The sequence below is a fragment of the Staurois parvus genome, unplaced genomic scaffold (assembly GCF_062004578.1).
Source record: "Staurois parvus isolate SC_StPar_1 unplaced genomic scaffold, SC_StPar_1.0 ptg001432l, whole genome shotgun sequence".
In the NCBI taxonomy this organism is placed as follows: domain Eukaryota; kingdom Metazoa; phylum Chordata; class Amphibia; order Anura; family Ranidae; genus Staurois; species Staurois parvus.
Window position 1 is genome coordinate 8,272,501 of NW_028319228.1, and position 25,566 is coordinate 8,298,066.

Consider the following 25,566-nt stretch of genomic DNA (forward strand, 5'->3'; position numbering starts at 1 on the left):
GTGAGCGCAGGTTAATTTGCACCCCTAAGCATGGTTTGTTAGAATGGCCTGGGATGCCCTAGTGCTGCTTATGCACTTTCTCCATGGGCATTCAGCATGGGTCCCCACACTAGCTGTAGTCTCTGCATAACCACTCTAGCACCTCTCCAGCTGCTCTGAATGAGTATCATACAGGAATAGAACATGGCTGATCCAAAAGGCGCGGTGGGGGGAGGGGGTCACCTAACATTCTGTCTGACTTTGGGGGGGGGGGGGGGGGGGGGTAATGGCACTTTCCATTAGGCCCTTGCTCCTATATTCCTTAGCTATGCCAGACTTCAGGATCTTTGCTGTGATTGGGTGTATCCCTGGCTCCTTCAGGGTCCTTCCCCATCAATTTCCTTTCAAAGGAAGATGTTGCTGCTATTGTTTCTGACTTTGTGGGAAGAATAACCACCCTTGTTGAGATGGAACATAGAAATTTCAAGTAGGCACTTTCAACTTCTCCTCTGGAGCCAGACTCTGTGTGCCCCCAAGTGGCTTCTTCTTTGTTGCAGGAGGACAGAGAGCAAGAGGATATGTTCTCTGCAGAACTCTCCCCAAAATTCAGGAATACTGTTAATACCCTTATTGCGATGCGCTCTTGCCTGGCCTTGGAGCAGCCTGAGTCTGCCTGCCCAAACCTGCTAAGATTTTCTCGGTTCATTTGCTGTTAGAACCTGTACTGTACAGTGACTGACCTCACCTTGAAAAACTGTTTACACCTCTGAAGAGGTTTTCACAGCAATATCCTATAGAGGGAGACTTAGAAAATTGGTTGTTTTTCTAGTGGACCCTGTCATCTCCTGTCTGAACAGGACATTAATGGTCCTTGTGGAAGCTATTCATGTTTTTAAAGGCTGTGTGGAAAAGAGTGGGTCCAGCCATGTAACTAGCGATCAGTCAGTCTCTTGCTGTCTGCATGAAACAGCAGGGTTCCTGGATCTATTCTGACAGATCCTGAAGTCCTCCAATTAGTGGAGTTCATTCCTGCGGCCTTGCACAACTGCATAGCCTGGCTGAATCCCTATCATATATAAAAGAATACTGCTCATTTGCCACATCCAAAATAAACTCTAACTCAATTTTTTCCTGGTATCCTCTACTGACTATTGATACATTGGCCAACGTAATATAGAATGAAGTGCGAAAGTTGTGTGTTTTTTTTTTTTTTCTCTGCTCCCTATTCTGAATGGATGCATGAATAGGTTTTCCCTTTTCTTTGGTTATGTACTGTACCCAAGATAGACTAGCATGTTGGTTATATTTAACCCCCCCTGATTCCTATAATAATTTTTTTTCTGGGGCCTGTGTTTCTATATTGGTTGTCTCTGGGGGTGAAGTACCCTTTATTCATTCTCTATGGGGGTTTTCTTTTCACCTCTTGCCATTATTCCTGCTTAGTTTGTTGTTCCTCGTCCTCCCAGTTACTCTCCCTACTGAATATTCTAATGGTGTTATTCTCTTCTTGGGGACCACTGGAGGTTTTCAATTTCTTTAGTTTATCTTGCCATTTGAATACTTTTAGTTTCTTCATGGTAATCTTAGGGCATACATATCAATAATAGTAGGTATGCATAGGAGCTCTGGGAATCTTGGCTTGCTCTGTGATCCAATATATTGCACTCAGTAAGCCTTATATAAAACCTACAAAGAGAGTGCATGAGACCACCCTAGTGTAATACAGTTTTATTGTAATAAAGGTTAAAAACTTTCGATTGCGCTCACATTTTCACATAGGTATCAAGCATGTTAAGTGATCCACTGCGTGGTCCCTGTAGGATCTGAAGCCTCTGGGTGATCCACTGCTGACTGCAAACAAGCGAGGGCTGCGCTGGAGGAACAGTGACAGACCGCAGGTGTCCCTCCCCACTGCGCGTGAGCCCGGTCCAGTCTGCGCCGTGCTCCGTAGATGGCTAGTAACTCCGAGGGAGGGAGGATCTCAATGTAGGAACACACCTTACCAAGAGATGGTTTTTATTTATAGGCTCTGGGTAGGTGGTGTGGTCCCTTAAGATTGGAATGCCAGGAGGAGCCATTGTTCCCTATAATCCCTTCGATGAGAGGGAGTGGGTGTGACTTGCCAAAGGAGACCATGCCTCTGAAACGCGTCTTCATAGTAACTGTGATGTCATGATGTGTGTTTCTACTTTGGGATTCGCCCTCCCTCTGATTTACTAGCTATCTATGGAGCATGGCGCCGGCTGGGCTGGGCGCACTTGCAGTGGGGAGGGATGTCAGCTGTCTGTCACTGTGCCTCCAGTGCAGCCCTCACTTGTGGTCGGCAGTGCATCACCCAGAGGCTTCAGATCCTACAGGGACCATGCAGTGGATCATTTAACATGCAGACATGCTTGATACCTATGTGAAAATGTGAGTGCAATAAAAAAAAGTTTTTAACCTTTTACAATAAAGCGGTATTATGCTAGGGTGGTCATACGCTCTCACTTTGTATGTTTTAGGTCCTTTCTCACCCCCTCAGTGGAAACTGTAGAGAGCTACCACACCCCAGGAAACAACATTAAGAGCTAAAGAACTTGGACGATGTAATTTGTGACATTTCCTGTCCATTATGGTACTATAGTGGCCAGTGCACAAGCTAGTTTTATATTTCTTTTGGTCATGTAGTAAACCATATATAGACTGTCAAAGCTGCCGCTGTTTACTACTTTTTTTTTAAAGTTCAGTTTAACAATAGGTGTGTGTGTGTGTGTGTGTGTGTGTGTGTGTGTGTGTGTGTGTGTGTGTGTGTGTGTGTATATATTTTGGTATAATAGTGTTATCCTGCAAATAGCAAGTGTTGGAGACTCTCTGTGGAAGATAGATGCAACTGCTTAAGTGTCCGGGTCCTGACATCTATGCTTTTCACAGTGGCCAGGGTAGCCTTGCACAATGTACAAGATTGTTTTTGGCAGAAAATAAGAGGCCTGTTTTTTTTTTTTTTTTTTTTTTTTTGTCTTAATGTCTGTCTATATTTGATTTATGCCTGTGTTTAACTAGATGGTCATTTTAATTTTAACTAACTCAGAACTAACTCTTTTCCTACAGACGTACCAGTGTCAGGCTGACTGTTGAAACACATATGTTAACAAACCCTGTACATAAGAAGGTATGTTCATCTTATTTGCTCAAAGTAAAGTTGATAAGGGTAGTTATAGTGAGGGAACTCAATTTTTTGATTTTTATTTGCTTTTAGTCTCGCTATATTAGTTTCTTCAAAGTGTCAGATCTTCCGTGTAACTACTGTTTATGGGAGTCCTGTTCAAAACCATGCTAGAGCGTGCGGAAGGTTTGTTACAAATACCAATGTTGGTTTAGCTGAGGCACTTCCTTGACTCAGTTAGCAGGTGGCTTTTGACAGCACTTGGTGCTTAAACATTGAAGGGAAGTTGGCCAGGGGCATGCTTACTTTCCCAATGCCTTTAAATGTGGAGATATTGGAAAGACTTTAAAGTTGATTCTTGCATGCAGGATCAAGCACCTTGTGGTGCTAAGCTAATGCCAGTCTGGTTTGAATGAATAACTTTAATGTGATCTTTTTTTTGTTTCTCTGTCCTAATTTGTTTAACAGTGCATGTTCTCCTGACAAATGGGTATAATGTTTTTTTTTTTTTATTGGTCTGTGTCTTCAGCTCCTCTTTTGTGCCAACTGTGGATAAGTATAGAACAGAATTCTGCCTCTCCTCCTTGTGACTTTTTTTTTTTTCTGAACTAGGTGGACAACCAGATTCAGCAAGGATAGACTAGATCAGAAAAAATAAAGCATATAATATATTGCAAGGTGGTGATATGTGTACTCTCAGAAATCATATCTTTGACATCCTATAATAATTAGATAGGTAGTTGGCTTTTAGTAGGGTATCTTCTAGATGGGAAAGAGGATGGCAAATATACAACATTTTAAGTATTTGAGTAATAAACATCGCTAAGCATATAATGCACGTTTTTCTCACTTTAAAGGTTAGATTTAGTTGGAAGAAAACAGTTATGTCCATTAGGTTTAACCGAAAGCCAAAAAAAAAATCTTTCTATAGCTCAGTACCGTTGATCGTTCATCCTAAAAAGCAGTACTCCTGGATCAATAAATATTAATAGCCATTTATATCTTTTTATGTGTTTTTGTTATATATGCTTATAATGTACAGCGCTGAGCGAACTATTGGCGCTTTATAAATACTGTATAATAATAATAATAATAATATGCATTTGTAAATGAGTGATTTGAGCTTATGAAAACAGCATTTCTTGTCTAAGGGGCACAGAAATTTAGTAATTATACATTTGGGTTATATGTTGTGTACGGAAGGTTTGCACACTGGCGTTGAAAAAGTTGAAGGCCAGCCCTTGTATAACCCTGTTCTTCACTGTTTTTCTAGTGTCCTAGGACATCTAAGCCGCAGTTCAAACAATGAAGCACACCGCATTCCTGTGCAATTCACGTGTTGTTCAATGTGGTGCGATCTGAGCCCATTAATTTTAAATTTGGCTCAAATCGCATCATAGTCGTGCATGTACCAGTTTTGGAACAGAACTGCACCTGGATCACACAGTAGTTTTGTACAATGCGATCTAATGCAGGCAAACGCATGGTATTTGTGACCTGCATTTGGTGTGTCGTTAAGATTGTAATGACACCTTCTGCGGGTTTCGCGGACCGCATTCTAGTGTGAATGTAGGCTAACTGTATTTTGCCAACTGTTGTTTTTTTATTCAATCAAGATACTCCATACACTATTTTTACCTTCAGTGTCTTCAGTCAAGAGTGGAAAACTTTTTGAGTTATAGTAGCTATCTGAATCAGTGTATCCTCAGGAACAGCTTTGGAGGCTGGACTGGAAGATTGTAGGATGAGTTTGGAATGTGACCTTTGGATATTGGCTCTGCTCTTGGTACTTTTCAAGACTTGTGTTCTCTTTTAGCCATAGACTGCTCACTATGTCCAGAGCTAAGGCACAGCTTCAAGTGTAACACAGTCTTCGAAGACCCGTACATTAAGTAGGGTGTGGCAATGCTAGCCTGGAATGTGACATTTGGGCACTGAGCTCTGCATTGTGGTGCTTTCTAGACCTTCACATATTTTTAGCTGGAGAGCACTCCCCTGGATCCAAAGCCAAAGATACAACTTCAGGTGTGACCCACTCTCTGAAAGCATTAGAAGCTACCTCACAGTTGGTATCATTGGGTGGAATTTTCTAATTTCCCACCAATTTTTCACCACATTAAAGGTTTAGGGTGAGGGATTGAGTGCTGTGTGAGTGCACTTGGTGCTTTCTTTCACCCTTGAGAAAGCATCATCCTGCTTGCTGCTCCTCAAACACCAAGTGGCTCTGGTGTTTTTCCATTCAAGTGTCTGCCTACAGTGACTTGATCATCTCCAACCACCTTAAATCCTCAACACCTGATGCCTGGGTTTGTGAGTACCAAAGGCCTTGCCCCTATTGAACCTAGTTGCTTTCCACCATGCAGCACAGCATGTCTTATAAAAAACACACAGAGGACAGCCCTGTTATGGGTGACCTTTAGCCCACAGTCCCTTAATAGTTCTGGAAGCATTTACTCTGTATCTCTAGATGAAACTGACAACTGCAATCTGGAACCTGGGACCCCTATCTTTATTGGGTCTTCATCTGTATTGACTAGTTCAACAGCCACCAGTGCCCAAAGGGACTTCTATGTTTACTAGGGACTCCCTACTTCTTTGTATCTAGCAACTTGCTTGGAGTGTTTTAAGTGCACTTAGGCACCATCCCCACAACCACGTGTCTCTAACGCTCTTAAGACCTTGACTCCAACCTTGTCTGTAGCCCTTATCATTTCTGGTTCAAATTCATAATCCCAACAGTCGAGAGAAGCAGTTTTTGCTTACAGCAGTCTCCTGCAGTTGGCTCAGATGTAGAATGGCTTGTTTTAGAATGTATTCATGCACCGTGTTTCACCTTGTATTTGGAGGATCAGTCTGCTGATTTTATAGACCTTAGGTCTTTTACAGCTGCAAAGACATTTCTGCTACACCCACAGTTTGAGGACTTCCTCTATGCAGGCTGAAAACGTTCTGAAGTGTCCTGGGCTCCATATGAGACTTTGCCAAGGCATTTTTCTCTTCGAGAAGGTCCATGCCTAATGTGGTTGCTGAACTGATCCCCCAATAACAGAGGTACCACTAGAGGGGTCAACAGTATACTTGCCTTTTGGGGACTTCACTGATAGTTGAATTCCCTCCTTTTTTTTCTTATTCTAGTTTGAGCTAACTGGTTTGGCCCTTCGTCCTATGTTGGCAGTAACTGTGATCTCTCAGTTAATGTCAAAATGAACTAAACAGCCATCCTTAATCTAATTTTACTGCTATTGTAAGTCCCCTTATTACAGAGCAGATGTCTGGAGTCTTTGCTTTAGTAGTGATGGCTTAGTACAAGCCTCTGGGGAGGAGAGGCTTAAGAAGGGTCAGCGGAGCCTTGTTTCCCTACTTTATCTGACCTGCAGATTCTCTGAGTGTTAACTATTCATACCATAGGTCCAGAAGAAGATCTGCTAATGCCTCTGGCATGAAGGTGTGCCCCCAGTTCTACAAGCGGGGGGGGGGGGTTTATTCACACACCAAGTTGAGCCTCTGGGTATTGAGCCATAGTGGGTTTTGAATGCTCATAGTGCTCTTTAGTTCCCGGGCTAATTACATCTATTTCAGCTGCCCTACATGTTTTCTATTCTACGGTACATACTGTAACTGTGCCATTACCCAGGCCTCTTTGTTCCTTGCTCTCTGGGACCTTCTGTTCATACCTTTATTTTTTGTATTTCAATAGTTTTTATTAGTTTTAAGCAGTATAAAACAGAGGCGACAAAACATGCCCCCACAGGGGCTATCAATTGCACCGATAAGATAAAAAACATAATAATAAAAGAAAAACAGTGCTCTAACTTCAACAAGGCAGAAGGTACACCCACGCAGGGGCTATCAATGGCACATAGGTTACAATGACGGTAATGAAATTCTAACTGCAATTAAAGGCAACTGTCAACTATCACCCAAAAAAACTAACAGAAATGGAAAGAAAGAAAGAGAAGAGAAATAAGAGGAGAGAAAGAAAAAAAAGAGAAGAGGGGGCAGAGATCCAGGAGCGCCACCATCAAACGCCAGTGCCTAACGCCAGTACATCCCCATACTAGCCAAAGGAAGCGTGGGAAAGGCATATTGCAACCATGGTTCCCATATTTTCGAGAATTTACATTGGGAGTCGTTGCATATGCTCGACATCTGCTCATTAAGCATCATATTGGTCATACGATCCCGCACCCCCTGAAAAGGGACAAACGGACTCTTCCAGGCCTGAGCAATTGTTCTGGTGGCCGACAGAAACAAATAGGACGCCAGCTTCTGCTGATGAGCAAAGAGACCCGGTATGGGGCAATGAAGCAAGGCATACCGAGCATCCCGGCGTATGGATAGATGAAACAACGTGAAAAGGAGGCCAAATACACGAGACCAAAAACGGACCAGTCTCGGGCATGACCACCAGATATGCAAGACATCGCCACGATGGCCACAACCCCGGAAACATCGATCACTACAAGCGGGATTAGCCTGGGCCAAACGAGCCGGAACCCAATACCAACGAAACAATACCTTATAGGCTGCCTCCAGCGTGGTGGTATTGAATGAGCATTTAGCTATGAGTGACCAGGCCCTATTCCAGTCCTCTGGATCCACATCCACCCCCAGGTCACGCTCCCACTGAACAACATATGAAAGAGAAGTATGCGACGGGCGTCTGTTCAAGGCTGCATAAAGAAGGGAGATAAGGCCCGGGGTGCCCGGGCGCTGCTGACAAAGCTGTTCAAAGGCCGATTTCTGGTATGGAAAAGAAGAAGTGCCCCGCAGCGAGAGTAGCCAGTGCCGCAATTGAAGGTATCGAAAAAATTCCGCCGGGGGAACATCCCGGGACTCCCGAAGAAGATCCCAGGTAGGGAAGGACCGAGAAACCAAAAAGTGTCGTACCTGCGAAAACCCATGAGCCACCCACCAAGAGAACGCCCTTGGGTGATCTAAACCCGGTGGGAAAAGAGGGTTGTTAACAATTGGAAGCAAAGGCAGAAAGGGTGACATCAGGCCACTGGAATAACGTACCGAGTCCCAGACTCGTAAGCCATGGAGCAACATCGGGCTCAGCGATATAGGGCGCAGGGCAGGGGGAAGCCATAGAAGCGCCGACGGTTGGATAGGGGCACAGTTAGGTAGCTCCAGCAAGACCCAGAAAGGGACGTCAGAGGAAGCGTGCAACATAGACAGCGGGGCAATCTGGCTCGCCTGGTAATACTTAGTTACATTGGGCACCCCAAGGCCACCCTGAAGTCTATGAGCAAAGAGCGTATTTCTAGATACTCTGGGGTGCTTATTGGCCCAGATGAAACGCATAAGCTTCGCCTGAAGCAACCGAAGGAAATGAGGGGGAACCCGCACCGGGAGAGTATGAAAATAATATAACAATTTCGGCAGGACGGTCATTTTCACCGAATGAACCCGCCCTATCCAAGACAGGTGCGGAAATTGCCAGGAATGCAGAAGAGAAGATAAAGAACTAAGCAATGGGTAATAATTCGCAGCAAAGAGGGAGTCATAGGTGGGGGTCAAGCGGATGCCCAAATATTCAAGAGAGGAGGAAGCCCATTTATAAGGGAAGTAGGATTGAAGGCGTGAAACCAAATCGGAATCCAAAGTAATATTAAGAGCGACAGTCTTATCCAAGTTAATACGGAGACCCGAAATCAAAGAGAAGCGCTCAAGAAGCTGTTGCAGATTAGGAAGCGTCGTCAGAGGCTTAGTAAGAGTCAAGAGGGCATCGTCCGCAAAAAGATTCAGCTTAAACTCCTGTCCCGCGTATGAAACCCCCGATATATTGCAATCGGTCCGGAGCGCTAAAGCCAGCGGCTCAAGCGCCAGTATAAAAAGCGCCGGGGACAAAGGGCAGCCCTGTCTCGTCCCTCGCCCAATAGGAAAGGGGTTCGAGAAATACCCAGCATATTTAACGGAGGCCGAAGGAGACGAATACAAGGCTTGAATCCAAGAAAGGATAGAATCCCCGAAACCCCAACGAGACAGCACAAACCGCAGATATTCCCAGGATAGAGAGTCAAAAGCTTTATATAGGTCTGACAGTAAGCATCCCGGGATTTTCCGCTGTTGCAGAAGATATATAAGATGGACCACCTTACGAACGTTATCACCCGCCTGCCTCCCAGGGATAAACCCCACTTGGTCCCTGTGGACCAGGCTACGCAAATAGTTATTGATGCGAGAGCTAAGAATCTTGCCCAATATCTTCAGGTCTTCATTAAGAAGAGAAATGGGCCGAAAGGCTTGCGGTTCCTGTACATCCTCGTTCGTCTTAGGAATCATGGCTATATGTGCTCTAAGCGCGTCCGGGGAGGGCAAGGAGCCCTGTCGTAACTCATTGAAATAGTCAGCCAAGAAGGGCGCCAACAGGACCGAGAATTTCTTATAATATAGACCGGAGTAGCCATCAGGACCTGGGGCCGCGGTGGACCTCAAAGATTTGATGGCTTGGAGCACTTCCGGTACGGTAACACAGGCATTGAGGGCCACCTGTGCTGCCTCGGATAATCCCGGAAGACGAAGATCTTGAAAAAATGCCTCTGCCTGAGCCACAGGGAAGGGATCAGGCGTAGTGTAAAGGCGCGAAAGGAAGTCCGAAAATCGGGAAACAATCTGCCGAGGATTAGAAGTACATCCACCTGTGGGAAGTCGCAGTCGGATTGGTTTATGGGGTTTCCCCACGGAATTGAGCTTCCTAGCCAGCATCGGGACCGGTTTATTAGCACAGGAATAAAATTTGTGTTTGGTCCAACGCAGAGCCCGTTCCGCCTCCGAAGAGGCAAGTAAGTCTAATTCGGTCGCCAGAGCGTCCCGAGCGCGTTTATGGGCTGCGGATGGAGACGACTTCCAGCGCGCATCCGCAGAAGCCAGGAGAGAATGAAGCTCCAAAAGTCGGAGCTCCCGCTCCCGCTTCCGGACCGCCGCCAGCTGTATAACATGACCCCGCACCGTGGCCTTATGCGCCTCCCATAGGGGCACTGCCGAGGAGACCGATCCCGAGTTTTCCGTGAAGTATGTACGTAAGAAAAATTCTATTTGTTGGCAGGTAGCCTGAGTGGTCAATAAAGAATCGTTGATGCGCCAATGAAAAGGGCGCCGTTCTGACCCAGAGAGGGCAAGGAGAAGTACCAAGGGATCGTGATCCGACCAAGGTGAGGAGGGAATAGTTATCCGCCTGACCAAGGGAAGCTGCTGAACCGGCATAAATATATGATCAATTCTACAAAAACTATCATGAGGACTGGAATAAAATGTAAAGTCGCGTTCAGTCGGGTGAAGCTCCCTCCAGACATCCGCTAGCCCCGCTGTCCGCAAAAGAGAGCGCATATGTTCCTCCAGCACCAAGTCATGGGAAGGGGCCGCCCCCCGTGCACAGCGCCTATCCAACGTGGAATCCAAAGTAACATTTGAATCCCCCAAAACAAGAATGAGACCCTTGGAGTGTCGGGAAACAATGGTGCAAAGATGCAAAAAGAATTTATCCTGAAAACGATTGGGTGCGTAGTAAGAGACAAAAGTAACCTCCTGGTCCCAGAGAGTGCCCTGCAAAAGCAAATACCTGCCCGTGGGGTCCGCTATATTCCGAGCACAGACAAAGGGAAGATTGCGTTTAAAAGCTATCAGTACACCCCGACGCTTCTCAGGAGCCGAGGCCGTGTAAAAGGTGGGATAGTGAGGTGAAAGATAACGCGGAGCGGAGGACATACCTTTATTTTTTAACCTCCCTAGCGGTCTGATTATGTCCATATTTCTGTGCTCAAAGCGGTGCATTTTTTTGAAATATGTATTTTTTTTATTGTAGGCCTGTAATTTTTGGGAATAGCTCACTGAAATCTGTCCAAACAAGAGTCTAGTAAACATATGATCGAATTTGAAACACGAACTCATAAATTATAATATAATCATAAAAAATATACATTTTAATTCAATAATATCAAACCAAAAACACAGAAATTTGAAATATAAGTTCGCACATCACTGAGCAAAGTCGCAAAATTGTTTTCAGTGTCTGATAACGAATTTCCCCACGAATCATCACTCAATTCTGCAAGTGGTTCTGATTTACTATCACTGTTCTCTAGCTGGTCTAAAACCGCTTTTGACCTAAAAGGACGCTTTTTGGACGCCATGGGCCTGTCTCAGTTTCCAGGCAGAAAGAATGGTAAAAATGCAGGCAGGACATAGCACTAGGGACAAAATGTATGTGAAATGGTTTGATACAGTAATGTTTTACTATGTGATTTTAGTGAATGTCACTTTTACAACTTTCAAATTTCCCGCTGTTCCGTCCCCCGTACGTCCTGACATCGCAGGGAACGGAACCCAGAAGACAGATGTTGGCATCCGCCAGAGGACATTGCAGGGGACACTGCAGGAGGGACATCACTGGAGCGCAGGACAAGGTAAGTGAAGAAGAGATCCCCGAGCAGCTCTACAAGGTATTCCCAAGTGTAGCTCGGGGTTACCGCTTGTGGTGCTGAAACTTTACCTCGAGCTACACTCGGGAATACCGCCAGGGAGGTTAAACTACCTTTTGAGATATATTCCATACAAGGGTAATCTGTCTCCTCCACAAAGGAACTCTGTATTCTTGGGTAATGTTTATCATCAGGATTCCTTCTCCCCAGATGGACCTTCAGAGTTACTCAGCTGGAACCAGTTTCCTCTGCTCCCTCCCATAGCAGGTTCCTGACTAATCCGTATCCTAGGCCTTATGTCCGCCATAGTGCATTTTCTGTTTGAATGTTAGTGGGGTACTGAATGCTTGTCACCTCTCCTTTTCTTGTTGACCTTTTGGTTTTGTTTACCTTCCCTTGACATCTTAGGGTCTGGATTTATGGTAGGACAAGCAAGCGGCCCTTTTATAGATTTAATGGTCCTTTGTTTGACCCCCCCATCAATGATGTATGACATGAGTCAATAGCAGTTCCCCTGTCCTGTGAGGAACTTCACCTCTTCTGCTTCAGGTTCCAGCATTGGTCCTTCTGGTTGTTGGGAACTGTTCCTGTTTCTTCAGATATGTCAGTGATTTTTGCCCACCCCTGAGTTGGGCAGCTTTTGCACATCTCTAATGTCTAAGAATTACCAAGTTCCTGTGCCCCTCTATGGATGATAATGAAAATGGTGTTAGACAGTCGCTGGCTTTCATTTTTCTTTGTTTGCCAATATTAAAACCTTCTGTAGGCAGCAGCATATGGCATAACATTCTAAGAACTACTAAATTATGTGTCCCTCAATGGACAAAAGATTTTAAAGTACATACAAAAATCTTAAATTAATCTGTATTTTACTTTTAGGATTTAGTTGTTCGTCTGTCAGATGATACCGATCCATTTTTTCTGTACAATCTTACTTTAGGAGAAGAGGACTTTCTAAGGTAAATTTTATATAATTTTATGCTATAACTAATCTAACCAAACCATTTTAAAATAAAGAGGCATTTTTGTATAAGTGAAAGTTGTCAAAATACCATAACACCTCAAATAGATACACATTCTAAAAGACATAATCACTCAGGAAAGGTCTTCAGTGCACAATTCCCTTAGTGTAATAAACAGAGAATTGCAAAATAAATAAGTTTGGTAGTGTTGTGGCTTTTTATTCAAAATGTAATGCAATCACATTGACCCCTTTTTATGATGATTGTGCGCACATATGTGGCTTCACCGAAGTCAGTCTTCCATAGAGCTGCATATGTATGTTCCTGTGTTTTGAGCTGGAGCACGCTTCCCAACAAAGACGGGGCTGTCACCAACACCTCCAGGTCTTGAACTAAAGATCGGGAGCCAGGAGAACGGTCTTTTGATTAATATGATTGCTGTGATAACTTTGACTATCACAGTGATCAGTAACTATACAATCTGTCTCGATGCTCTTTCTCTTCTTGAATAGAGAAAGATAACTTGGATGTATTTCTCATTGGTAGAGAAGTGCTGTAGTGCAAATAATTTTAGATGGGTGTAAAGTAAGAAAGCAATACTTAATTGTAAATAATTAAAATATATATTTTTGAAAGCAAAGTGAGTCAACAGAAGGAAAAATCTAAAGCAAATCAATATTTATTGTGACTACTCTTTCGCTTCAAACCAGCAGCAAATCTTACTCTTGCACACTTTGTACACTTACAGTGTCAGGGATTTTGTAGGATTAGAGGTAGGTGTATGATTAACCAATTATGCCAAGCAGGTGCTAAGTCAAAAAGGCAGAAGTCAAAGATCACCGGGCCGGGTGTCACCCCCTCGCGCCTGATTTAAACCTCTAATCGCGTGCATTGCACGGCAATCATGGATTTGAATACGGTAGTGAGGAGGCAACATATCGCCTCCTCACCACCTGTCAAGCACATTTAACTTCACTTTTCCGAGTTACAACAGTGCCTACTTCACTTGTGAATGAGTTCTTAGTGCATTCGGCATTGGCACTCTTATGGCTCGTTTGCACGTAAAGTTAGTGGGTGCTAAAACCCTGCGGTTGAGTTGCAGTTTTACTGCCTGTAATCCCTACCCCTTTTTTTGCTACAGCAGGAATTAAACCACCTGAAACTTTTTGTGGGTGCTACCACTTTTCAGTCGTGACATAATCAAGTAAATTTGGCCACTCTGCAAGCGCCCTGCAACTGCATGCTTCTCCAAAGGGTCCAAGGGGTTAAAGCAGGTGGTGAGAAAGCAACACCATGCTGCCTGCTTTAACTCCTTGTTTGCTGTACTGCACAAGGTGTCAGGGCACTTGCAGAGGGGCCTCATTCACTTGAATGGGTTATGCTTGGCAGGTGCTACACCCACCAACCATGACAGGGTGTATAACTCCTGTTGCGACATGTGTACACCCCTGGCCACTGCAACTAAAGGGGGTGCAGTTGAGGCGGGGGTGGGAAAAATACTTAACTATTGGGCCCCCCCCCAACTGCAACTGCAAATGTAAATGAACCCTTACTGTTCCGAGCCCCCTGTGGGGCCGCTTTCACACTGATGTACTGCAATTTACCTGCACCGCTCGTTCAGCACAGTGCATCTGCAAAATTCCTGGGTTAGCTGCACTTTGTCATAGACTTCTATTATATCTTGCAGGTGTGGTGCACTTTCTTAACCACTACCCGCCCGGCCAATTGGAAAATGACTGGGCGAACTTTCATCGATCCGGGTGGCATCATATGACGTCCTTCCTGGATCGCGCCTTGTGTGTACCTCGGACACAGCAGATGACAGATCTGTGTACCGACCTGTTGCCAGTACCATGTGACCTGCTGTGACCAATCACAGCAGGTTACATGACTGTTTTATACAACGGATGGCATGAAAGGAAGCTATCCATTGTTTAAAAGTGTCTAGCTGTGAATAGTCACAGTAATCACATGCACAGGCTGAGCCAATCACAGCCCATCTGTGTCATGTGATTAACCGTGGCCAATCACAGCTAATCACAACAAAAAGACCTGAATGAAATTATTTCATTCAGGTAAATGCTTGCTTATAGCAAAGAAATTTGCTATAAGCAATCAAATTGTGTAAATTAAAAAAAAAAAATACTGATCACTTCCCCAAAGTAGTACAATGTTACTATGCTAACATTATACTACTTTGGTCATAGTGTAATAGGAAAAGAAAATCTTAAAAATGGAGAAAAAAAATGTAATAAAAAAATACTTTTCCTACTGTCACCAGTGTGTTCCTGATCACCGACACACCAGTTCTATGATGACGCTGTACTGCACTGGTAACAGTAGGTAAAAAAAAAATAAATTGTTGAAACATTTTCCAAAAAATTACAACTTCAAAAAATCTTTTTTTTTTGTTTGTTTGTTAATTTAGCAAAAAATAAAACCCCCAGTGGTGATTAAATACCACCAAAAGGAAGCTCTAGTGGTGTGAACAAACTGACCAAAATTTAGTTTTCGGTACAATGTTGCATGACCACACAATTTTCAAAGTGTGAGAGCGCTGAAACTTGAAAAGTGGCCTGGGCAGGAAGGGGGTAAAAGTACCCGGTACTGAAGTGGTTAAAGTGCACTTTCGGGAGCTCACAGAATCAGTGTTACCATACATCACAAGATATCAGTAACTATAAAACGCAAAAGCAGACCCATAGGGCTGTCCATTGTTAAACTACTTTAATATTTCCGAAAGCAAACATCCATATCCGACACCTACTGTATATTTGTAAATTTACAGATACATGGTTAGTGCTTTCCCACATTTAGGCCACATTCACAGGGTTGATTACTTGAAGCTACTGGATTCCAGCAGCAAGAATCTGTGGATTATTGCCGCTGCAATGACTGGGGCATGTGATTAGCTGCTGCTGTTCGCATGTTGCCGCAACACAGTGGGTAGCTGTAGTTATGCATGGATGTCCAAGCCTGGACCCAGTGATTAACTTGTTTGACCACTTCATCTCTCACACCTGTTCACCCTCTATGAACCAGAGCAATTTTTGCATTTCTGCTATGGACCTGTTTATTCAGCAATAACTTACTTAAGATGACAAGGTAAAACATATGTTTTTTTTTTAATGACAAACCAGGCTTTCCTTTCATGATATGGTCTTGCAACAGTGACATTTTTTTTTCACAATCCTTTAGACAATAAAACACAACAAAACTAAAAAGATTACGCTCTCTTTTTTGAGCAGTGTTTACAAATAGTGTTGATGCTCGTAAAAGGTACATATTTTGTTCTGTAATTTGTCCTTCTTAAAATGCTAAAATTATGATTCTAGTACAAAGCATTGCAAAGTTATTTACAAATGAAATTTTTTTTTTTTTTTAAAAGGGAAATGTATAAATGTTAAAGTGTAAAAGTATTAACAAAAAACATTGAATTGTTATTAAAATAGAAACAAAATCATTTGAAACAAAAACTAAGAGTTAATGAGGGCTTAAACAGGAACATTTTATAAAATGTATTTTTTTTTTTTTTTTGTTTTTTACTTGTCAGGTTGCTTTAACTGAGATCACTACATTCATCCCTTTGATGTACAGAGGAATGAACAGAATGATACATAAGTAACAATGTTACTTAGTATCTTTTTGTATAATCCTGTTTGAAACAGTGTTTTATAAACACTTATTTAGACTGCTTTTTCAACACTTATCCCTGATTTACACTGGATCCAACTTTGAAATTGTGCAACTTTACTAAGTTGCATGATTTCAAAAACGCATGTCAGTGCATCTTCAGATACGACTTGAAAGACATCTATGTGACTTCATGCACTGATATCTATGCAAGATGCACCTGAAATCGCAAAAAGTAATGCAGAAACTACTTTCAAAATCGATGCGACTCAAGATTTGAACTGTTCTATTGTGGATAATAAGGTGCAAATTGTGATGTGGTTTGAAACTGTCAAATCGCATCACAAGTCTCTCACTGGTGTGAGTCAGGGTTTAGAGTAGCCGACACCTTTGGAGTATACAGTAATGCCGGACTTGATTATTTAAAGCCGTCAGCTAGGCCTCATGCACACAGGGCACTTTTCAGCTGCTGTTTTTGGCGTCAGGCTTTTTTTCTACAGCCAGCAAACTCCCTGGCATGTTGTGTCCATGCACACAGACTTTTAACAGGGTTTTTTGGCAGGGGCATTTTCAGGCTGGAAAACAACCTCCAGGACTACCAGGTTTGAAGAGGAGTTGTTCAGCTGTAAAAACACTCTAACGCTGTTAAACCCGGTAAAATGTGGCTAGGTGCGTTTTTTTTTTTTTTTTTTTGTTTTTTTTTTTTTTGTTTTTTTGAGCCTCAAGTATTTTTTGTTCAAGCAATGGACACTGGCAATTTTCATTCTACAGTAAATTCCCACATCTCCCAGTGTGCTTTGCTGCTCTTGCTTTCATTGCTTGACCTGTGCTGTGTGGCTCTATACAGACGAAACATGAAAACTTGTTCATTTGAGTGTAGCTCACGTATGCAGTTAGTGTGGCCAACTGCATATTTGTGATCCACGCAGATTATTAAATGGCTGTCAAAATGATGACTAAATGACTACTCAGTGATGCATTGTGGCAAAGTGAGAGTTAAATAAAAAAAAAAATCAAGTGGTATGTGTGGTGTTTTTTTTTTTGTTTTTTTGCTTTAAAAAGAAAAATAAAGTTAAACGCAGCAAAACTTGCATTAACTCGGCTTTCTACAGCTAAAGCTGCTGGCATTTTTAGAACCTCCTCTGTGCATGAAGCCTTACTGTGTAGTGGGAGGGGGGGGTCCCAGGAACAAGGCACAGAGACTGAATGGTGTTGCACATGTCCAAGGATGACATTTTTTGGGTGTGTATAGCATGGTCAAAGTCTGCAACTAGTTAAACTGTGTAGTAAAATGTGCATCACACAGAGGGATGTCTTATTAACCCTTTCCAGAGCTACTATTTACCCAGCCTTCGTAAAATCATATCTGAAAGCAAGATACTATGAGGAGGTCTTCCAATTTCTTCAGTCATTATTGTAGAACATCTTCAGTCTATACAATTTAGCTTAGTTTGTGCTATCTAGTCTCATACAAAACAATGGATTTGCGTTTGTTTTAACAGTGATTGTGTTGAGTATTTCTTGTGTTTTTGTGTCATTGCATTTACTGTGCATGTGTTTTTGATCACATTTTTCTCTTTCAGTTTAAAAAACCAGCAAGGATTATTAGTGGAATTTTCTGCATTTCCACAGAGGTTCATTGACCTTCTGGAGCAATGTATATTGGAGCAAGACAAACCTGTTCCTAGGTACAAATATTTTATATGGTCATACCTTCTTAGACCTTTTTGTTGGCTTATACTTTAAAAATAATCGAATAATATTATTTACGTAGTAATTTCTCAGAAATTTAAATACCCAGATTATATTGGTTTTGGCATACAAACCTGAGTGCAGATGTATTCAGGAAACAGGCTGGATCTTTTTGTATGTATGTACCTTCAGTCCTATAACCTGGTCAAAAAATGTAAAGCAACACATAGCAGTAAAACATTGTTTATCTCCTTGAAAGGTGTTTCTTCTATGGTGTTATTTGTATAATACTGCGAAAGTAGCTGTACACAAGTGTGGCTTTTTAAATTATGACTATAACAGCTTTGGGCATCCACTGGATTTAAGATGTGGACTGAGAAGCTTGCCCATTAGAAGGTAATAACAGTAGAGACGGCCATTTATGTTCTGACTGCAAACTTTTCCCCAAGGAATTCCCTTAATTTGCAGGGTTTTCCTTTCACTTCCTGTATTGGCTATGGGACAGGAAGTGATGGTAAATCTCCCCATTGGGACACAGATGGCAAAAAATAAGCTGACGGGTTATAACTAGGGATGCACCAATACCATTCAGCAGGTAAACCCCACTGACAGCTGAATGAGTGATTGGGTGTTAACCATTTGACGCCCGGCCAATAGCTGTATGGCGTCCGGAAGGCCACCATATGGTGTACTCCCGCACATGCGCAGTTCGCGCGCTTGCAGAGCCACGCAGCCTGTCACCGGCCGAGTACCTCGGACACGGCCGATGACAGATCTGAGTATCGGCCCCGTTGACCAATGACAGCAGGTCACATGACAGTTGTATACAATGGATGGCTTCATTCATGCCATCCATTGTATACTAGTCTCTAGCTGTGAATGGTCACAGCTAATCACATGCACATGTCATGTGATTAGCTGTGGCCAAATCACAGCTAAGCACAAAAAAAAAAAGAAAAACCCAGAATGAATCTATGTCATTCAGGTAAATGCTTGCTTATAGCAAAGTAATTCTTTGCTATAAGCAAATTGTGTAAAGAAAAAAAAAAATACTGATCACTTCCCCGAAGTAGTACAATGTTACTATGGTAACATTGTACTACTTTCGACATAGTGGAATATGAAATAAGAAATCTTAAAAAAAAAAAAAAAAAATTATATATTTTTTTTTTCCACACTGTCACCAGTCAGTGTCCCTGATCACCGCCATGCCAGTTATATGATGACGCTGTACTGCACAGGTGACAGTATGTAAAAAAAGAAAAAAAAAATAGTGAAAATTTTTTTATTTTCATTTTCTGAAAAATTATGACAAAAAAAATACAACTTCAAAAAAACTCGCCATGCCTCTTATGAAGTACGTTGGACTGTCTAATTTGCAGAAGGGGGTCATTTGGGGGATATCTGTACTATTCTGACATTCTTGGACCTCAAGAAATTTAGATTGGCTGTCAGTACTTCAGGATTGATCAATATTCAGATATATACCATAGTTTGTGAACTCTATAACTTTCCTACAAACTAAAAAATACATCCTAATTTGGGTTATTTTCATCAAAGACATGTAGCAGAATACATCTCGGCCTAAATTTATGAAGAACAATTATTTATTTGCAAACTTTTGTAACAGAAACAAAGAAAAACTTTTTTTTTTTCAAAATTTTTGGTCTTTTTTTGTTAATTTAGCAAAAAATAAAAACCCCGGCGGTGATTAAATACCACCAAAAGAAAGCTCTAGTTGTGTGAAGAAATTGATAAAATTTTAGTTTGGGTACAATGTTGTATAACCGCGCAATTGTCATTCAAAGTGTGAGAGCGCTGAAACCTGAAAAATGGCCTGGGCAGGAAGGTGTAAAATTGCCCGGTATTGAATTTGTTAAGGACACAGCGGACCCGCTCCCTTAACCTATACTGCTCTCATTACCTGTTCACCCATTATCAACCAGAGCAATTTTTTCATTTCTGCTGTGGACCTGTTTATTCGGCGATAACTTTGTCATTACTTAAGATAACGTAATACATATATTTTTTTCCACAATCCTTAGACCATTAAATGTAACAAAACTAAATTTTTTCTTTTTTTGAGCAGTGTTAGTTTAAAAATAATGCTACTGCACATAAAACGTACATTTTCTTCTGTAATTTGGTGTGTTTTAAATGACACTAAAGCTATGATTCTGATACAAAGCATTGAAAAGTATTTACAAATCAGATGTATTTTTTTTCAATATTCTGCTTTTTTTCAATGTGGAATGTGTAAATCTATGTTAAAGGTGTACAAATATTAACAAAACTAAAGTTTTAATAGTTTATAAAATAGAAATGAACCAAAAAAAATCAGCAGGAAAATAATTGAATGGAGAAGGAGAACAAGGAGTTAATTAGGACTGATTAGAGTAAATTAAGGGGGTAATAAGGGGTTAAACGGGAACATGAAAAAAAGCCTCGACAGGGTGCTCTTAACTGATTTTATCTGCAGATCAAGTTCATCCCTTTTTTGATCTGTAGGCGAATAAACAGATACAAAATGAAACGATGTTTCTCTTTTATCTTTCTGTTTTAGGGCTGAGCAATGGGGAATCCCACTAACAGCTGAAAGAACCCCAGCCTGAAGGTATTGGTTTCAGATATCTGGGTATTTGCATGAGTACCAATACTCATGCAAATGCTTAGTATCAGCACCTATACTGGTATCTGTGCAATCCTAGTTATGACCCTCCCCTCCCTTACTCTATATAAAATGAAGTAAAGTTTTGTCTATAGTTTTTACTTTCATATGGTAGCATGGTAAACACTATATACAATGAAAGTGGCTTTATAAATCACTTGTATGGTTAAAAACTACTACTTTCTTTAAGGGGAAAAACTTCTAGATTTTATTTATCTCTAACAGTCAGACACATGTTGAAGAATTGGTCTCTGTTCATGCCTGCATATTTTAGGTGCAGTGGAAAAGCTCTAGCTTGCTAGTTTCAAATTATATGTATGTTGCATCAAATTTAATTGTGACGCATGTAACCAAAAATACGCAATGTGCCAAGAGTATGCTTAGCATTTGGGATACCTATTAAAATTATTTGCAGTTGCAAAATGTGTGTTACAAGTAACAAAGCTTAATTATTGTATATAAACAAATATGCGCTAGGTCAAAGGAAAATTTTAACCTAATCATGCAGCCACTGGACAACTGTGACACCAGCTGAAAACTTCACTAAAACAAAAACAGCAGTGTAACAATCGCCTCATGAAAAAAATCCCATAAACATATCAATTAACTTAATGATGTCCTTATTTGTACTTATACATTAATTCACGTGGCACCTTATATTTAATGCCAAAAATGGAATATTTCATAAATCAAGCAAAAACTGCCCAAAGTGCAGCCAGTTCCCTGAAGACTAATACAATTAAAAGTGCAAAATTGTGAAAAAATAATGTACCCAAGTCCAGCATATATAAATCCAATTAAATCTTCGCAGTACATATACATCTGCACGTGACTGTGGTTACTTCTTCCTTTCTTCGTTACACACTAAGTGCACCTCCACCACACCAGGTGAAAAACCTGCTCACCTCCTTCTCGTCCCAAAATCCGTTTTTTTTTTTTTTTTTTTTATCCAGGCGCTATGTTTTGGTCTTTTTTATTACATGGTCACATACCCATCAATATCTGTGTATTAATGGAAAAATGAATTTTGTGACCAAAAGGGCTGTTTTTTATTGTGACTGGGATGAGCTCTTCATGATATATTGGAGGTGAGCAGGTTTTTCACCTTGTGGTGGCAGTGCACTTAGTGTGTAATGAAGAAAGGAAGAAGTGAGCACCGTAACGTGTGGATGTACATGCACTGCGTAGATTTAATTGGATGTATACATGTTGGACTTTGGTTACATTATTATTTTTACACTAGTATTCTTACACTAATTGTGTTTTATATTGCGCTGCACTTTTAATTGTATTAATTTTTTTTTAGGGTGAGGTGAAATTTACTAACAAGTGTTCAGCCTGCAGTTTCACATTGTGGTTTAGAATTTTTTTCACTGGTATTTGTACAAGTATATATTCATATACGTAGTTGCGCTGATTATATAATATTTTGATCCCCTGAAGACGTTTGACGAAACATGTCAGGCCTGGCTCGTATGTGATGTCGTTGCGCATTCAACACCCGTTGCTGTCGGCGTTCTTGTCTCGAGCGATCAGCCTGCTAACTAATGTCTTCTACGATTGTTGGTAAAAGGTGTTTTTTTACATTTTTTTTTTGCCTATTTTTTAATAAATGTCTCAAGCCTTTCAACTACATACTTCACTATGGTGTTTCCAAGCTGATGCCAGTGCAAGTGTCTTCACTTCTGCTGGAACCGCTATTGGAAATAAACCATGAGCGCATCATGACCATTTATGATTTAATGGTCCATCAAATCTGGTAAGAAGCGTCTGTGGTGGAAATCCTATGGTGGAAGACATCGCATCATGTGGCTGGCCATTTTCACTGAAGGATTGATCACTTTGGACACTTTTTGATATGAAATATTCAGTTTTTGGCATTCTACCTTAATTCATGTGGCACAATATTTTTAGGTATAAATAAGGAAACTATTTAGTTTTATTTATGTGGAGTTTATATAGATTTACACAATTTTTTTTATGGGATTTTTTTATGAGGCGATTGTAGCGCTGCAATTTTTGTTTTATTAAAGCTTAATTATTACTCGGGAAAATCAGTGATATTTTGCATTTTAATTTATATACTTTGGAAAGAGTTTTCAGTGTTTTACTAAGCATTTTTTCATTGTGAATTACAGTCAAAACATTATCTTTAAATGAAAGTGTTTGTTTGGATTGTGACGTAATGCTGTCAGGATTTGTTATTTGAAAAATAAGGTGCTTAGAGCCCTTTCTAGAGTACAAGATTTTATTGTGTTTAGCTCATTGTATTGATCACTTAGAAGATTGCAAGTGTACTTGATTCTGCCTTGGGTCATCACTCTTTGAAAGATAACTCTTACAATGGTTAACACCTTAGGACAAAGAAGCCTATTTGTGGATAAGAGTTGTGATTATTTGATGGGAAAGGAGAAATGACACTCAGCATGTGTGAACCATAAATAATAAAACTGATAGAAAGTAGTCTTAAGTGAGGGAGAACTCAGTACCCTCTAATGTACTTTTTTTTTTTTTTTTCTTCCGTTTCCTTTTATTGTAAATAGATTTCTTCCTTAACGCTCTCAGTGGAGTGTTTGCAAGTGATATAACTTTAAACATGGTGTTTATTTGAAGGCATATACAAGTTGATTGCTTTACTGTGGAACATCATGCTGTGCTAAGAACTGGATTATGCCCTCCACATGCTGGTTTTGTCACAAAAAATGATGCTATCAAGCTTCGAGAGGGATTTTGATGCATGCTAATGTTTCCTTTTGATTTTTCCTTTTATTGAAACCTTGCATTACTTTGATGTATGTGCTGTGTGGGAAATAAGTTTGTGTACTTAAGTGTGCAACATACATAGAGTGTGTGTGTGTGTGAGGCAGGGAGAGAAAATGAGACCATGAGAGAAAATGAAAGAGGGATGCTTTGTGGCTGCGGCAAGAGTTCTCTTCTGTTGTGGGCAATACTGCCACTGGATGCAACCCATTCAAGTGGTGCTGCGCAGTTGGTTGGCATTTTGAGGATTAAAACAGGTGGCAAGGAACCAACCTATTGCCTCCTTGCTAACTGTCAAATGCCAAACTCTGTTGCTAGTGTAAACACAACTTATAGAAAAAGTGAAGAAAAAAGCCTCAGTCTGTACAAATATGGCAGAGACATAAGAAGACAGGCCCTTACATCTGTATGCTGGAATACAGAAGATATCACCTGTCAGTGTTAACCTCATCATGCCTTTTTCTGATCTATTATTCCTGTTCCTTTAATTTGCTCAGCAAATTTTGTCAGTCTTATAGATTTAGTAAATTCCTAAGAATATGTTAAAGTCAACATGTTGCAAAAATTACTTGTAAAATTTCTTACAGCTACAAAAAGAGTGTGAATTATGGCCTTTTCCACTGCCTGCACTACTGAAAGCAGCACCATACATGAGATATTGTCCCCCAAAGTCTTTTCTGAAACTGGAATCTCTGAGTGTCAGTCTCCCCACAGTGCTGAATGGTTCCCTCCATTGCTCTTGGAGTCACTTCTGTGTCATGTGTTCCTGCCTTAACTGCTCCATATGATTAGCATGTCCACCATAGAGTGTTCTCCATGTTCCAAGACAAAGTGGCCTTTTATCTCTGGAATTTCTGCTTCACAGTGTCCCTTAATCTCCAGTGCTTTGCTGAACCTCAGTCCATTTCACTTATATATATGCTGTGCCATCTCTGAATGCAGGGTTGCCTGATCACAAAAGTCAGCAGTGTCCTATTAACTTTCGGGAGCTTGCCATACAAGAAATGTATGAGAAGAAGGCATGTGTGAACACTTAACAAGTTGCACATAGGGAGATGTTACTTGTGTTTGACCTTTCCTAAATACAATGCATGTGTCTTGCATGGTGTATGTGTTCATGTTGCATGGATGGTGTAGATTGGTAGGTAGGTTGTATGGGCACTGAAATAATAGCAGAGTGACCGATTTTAATTGAATTGAACAAGTGGACTTGTAAAGTTGGAGACAATGTTTCAGGCTGTCTCAGCAAAATTATATAACCCTCCTAGACTTTATGGCCTAGAAAAGTCAGGCTTTTAGACACTTGTCATGAACCATGGCTATAGTATCCATTATGTCCAGCTTTTGCCAAAGTTTTTGAAAATTGAGTTTTAGCTCTAAAATGTTAGTGAAGGTTTTATAGTTGATTTTATCACAAGTATATGCATTTTGGATAATTGCTGGTACATTTACAGGTTTTTACTTCAGTTGCTGACTACATCAGATGGCCTGGACTGTATGGCTGCAAGCTTAAATGTAATTGAAACAAACCCATTCAAGCACCTAATCCATCTTTCTTTAAAACTTGTGGAAGGCAGTGACAGTGATGTAAAGAAGTATCTTGCCACCTGCATTAAGAGCTTAAAGGTAAGATGCCATGTTTGACTAAAAAATGTATTCTGGAGTTTGTTAAAAAATCAAGATTATGCAGTGATCAGTTTCTGCCAAAGTGTTTAACAGAAATGTATTAGGAGTAAGCAATTGTTCTGTGCAGGACACTTCCTTCCCTAGTCCTTCATCAGCCCCGCTGCCTGTCATCTGCCTCTTTTGTTAAGAAGAGAATCTTGATAGACTTCTTTGAGGGTATAGTTTTGGTTGATCAAAGTGCACTGACTGCAAGAGATCTGGGCTGAGCTAAGTCATTCTTACTCTTCTGCCTTCCCTCACGCCCTATGTCCCGTCCTTCATACAAAAATGTCAGTACTGTTCTTTGTGTGTTTTTGTGCTTTCCTTAAGACCTATAGATTCAAGGTAGTGAAAAAGAGAAAACCTAATCCTTGTAAAAGTTTGCCGAAATATTTCCCATGATATTTTTCCAATATCTGCAAAGAATACAGAAGAAAACAAAGACTGTGTCCTCTCTTTTGTTAGATTCTAATAGTAGGTCATGATTGAATCTTAACCAGTTGCCGCCCGGCCTATGACCAAATGGCGGTTGGCAAACACTTTGTCCCTCTGGGATGATGCCATATGGCGTCCCTCCCGAAACGCGCAGGGCTGCGCTGTGGCAAGATCTGTCACCGGCCGTGTACCTCGGACACGGCTGAT

The 25,566-nt window shown here is 41.2% G+C and overlaps 1 protein-coding gene across 1 annotated transcript in view; it reads left to right on the top strand.

Moving 5' to 3' along the window:
• LOC149436044 (spindle assembly abnormal protein 6 homolog) overlaps positions 1 to 25,566 on the top strand; it is a 136,542-nt gene that overhangs the window by 19,456 nt on the left and 91,520 nt on the right. The window contains exons 2-5 of the mRNA XM_089662093.1: positions 3,067 to 3,127; positions 12,424 to 12,503; positions 17,723 to 17,827; positions 24,714 to 24,885. Of these exons, the coding sequence (XP_089518219.1) occupies positions 3,067 to 3,127; positions 12,424 to 12,503; positions 17,723 to 17,827; positions 24,714 to 24,885 (418 nt within the window). The remainder of the gene's footprint in view (positions 1 to 3,066; positions 3,128 to 12,423; positions 12,504 to 17,722; positions 17,828 to 24,713; positions 24,886 to 25,566) is intronic.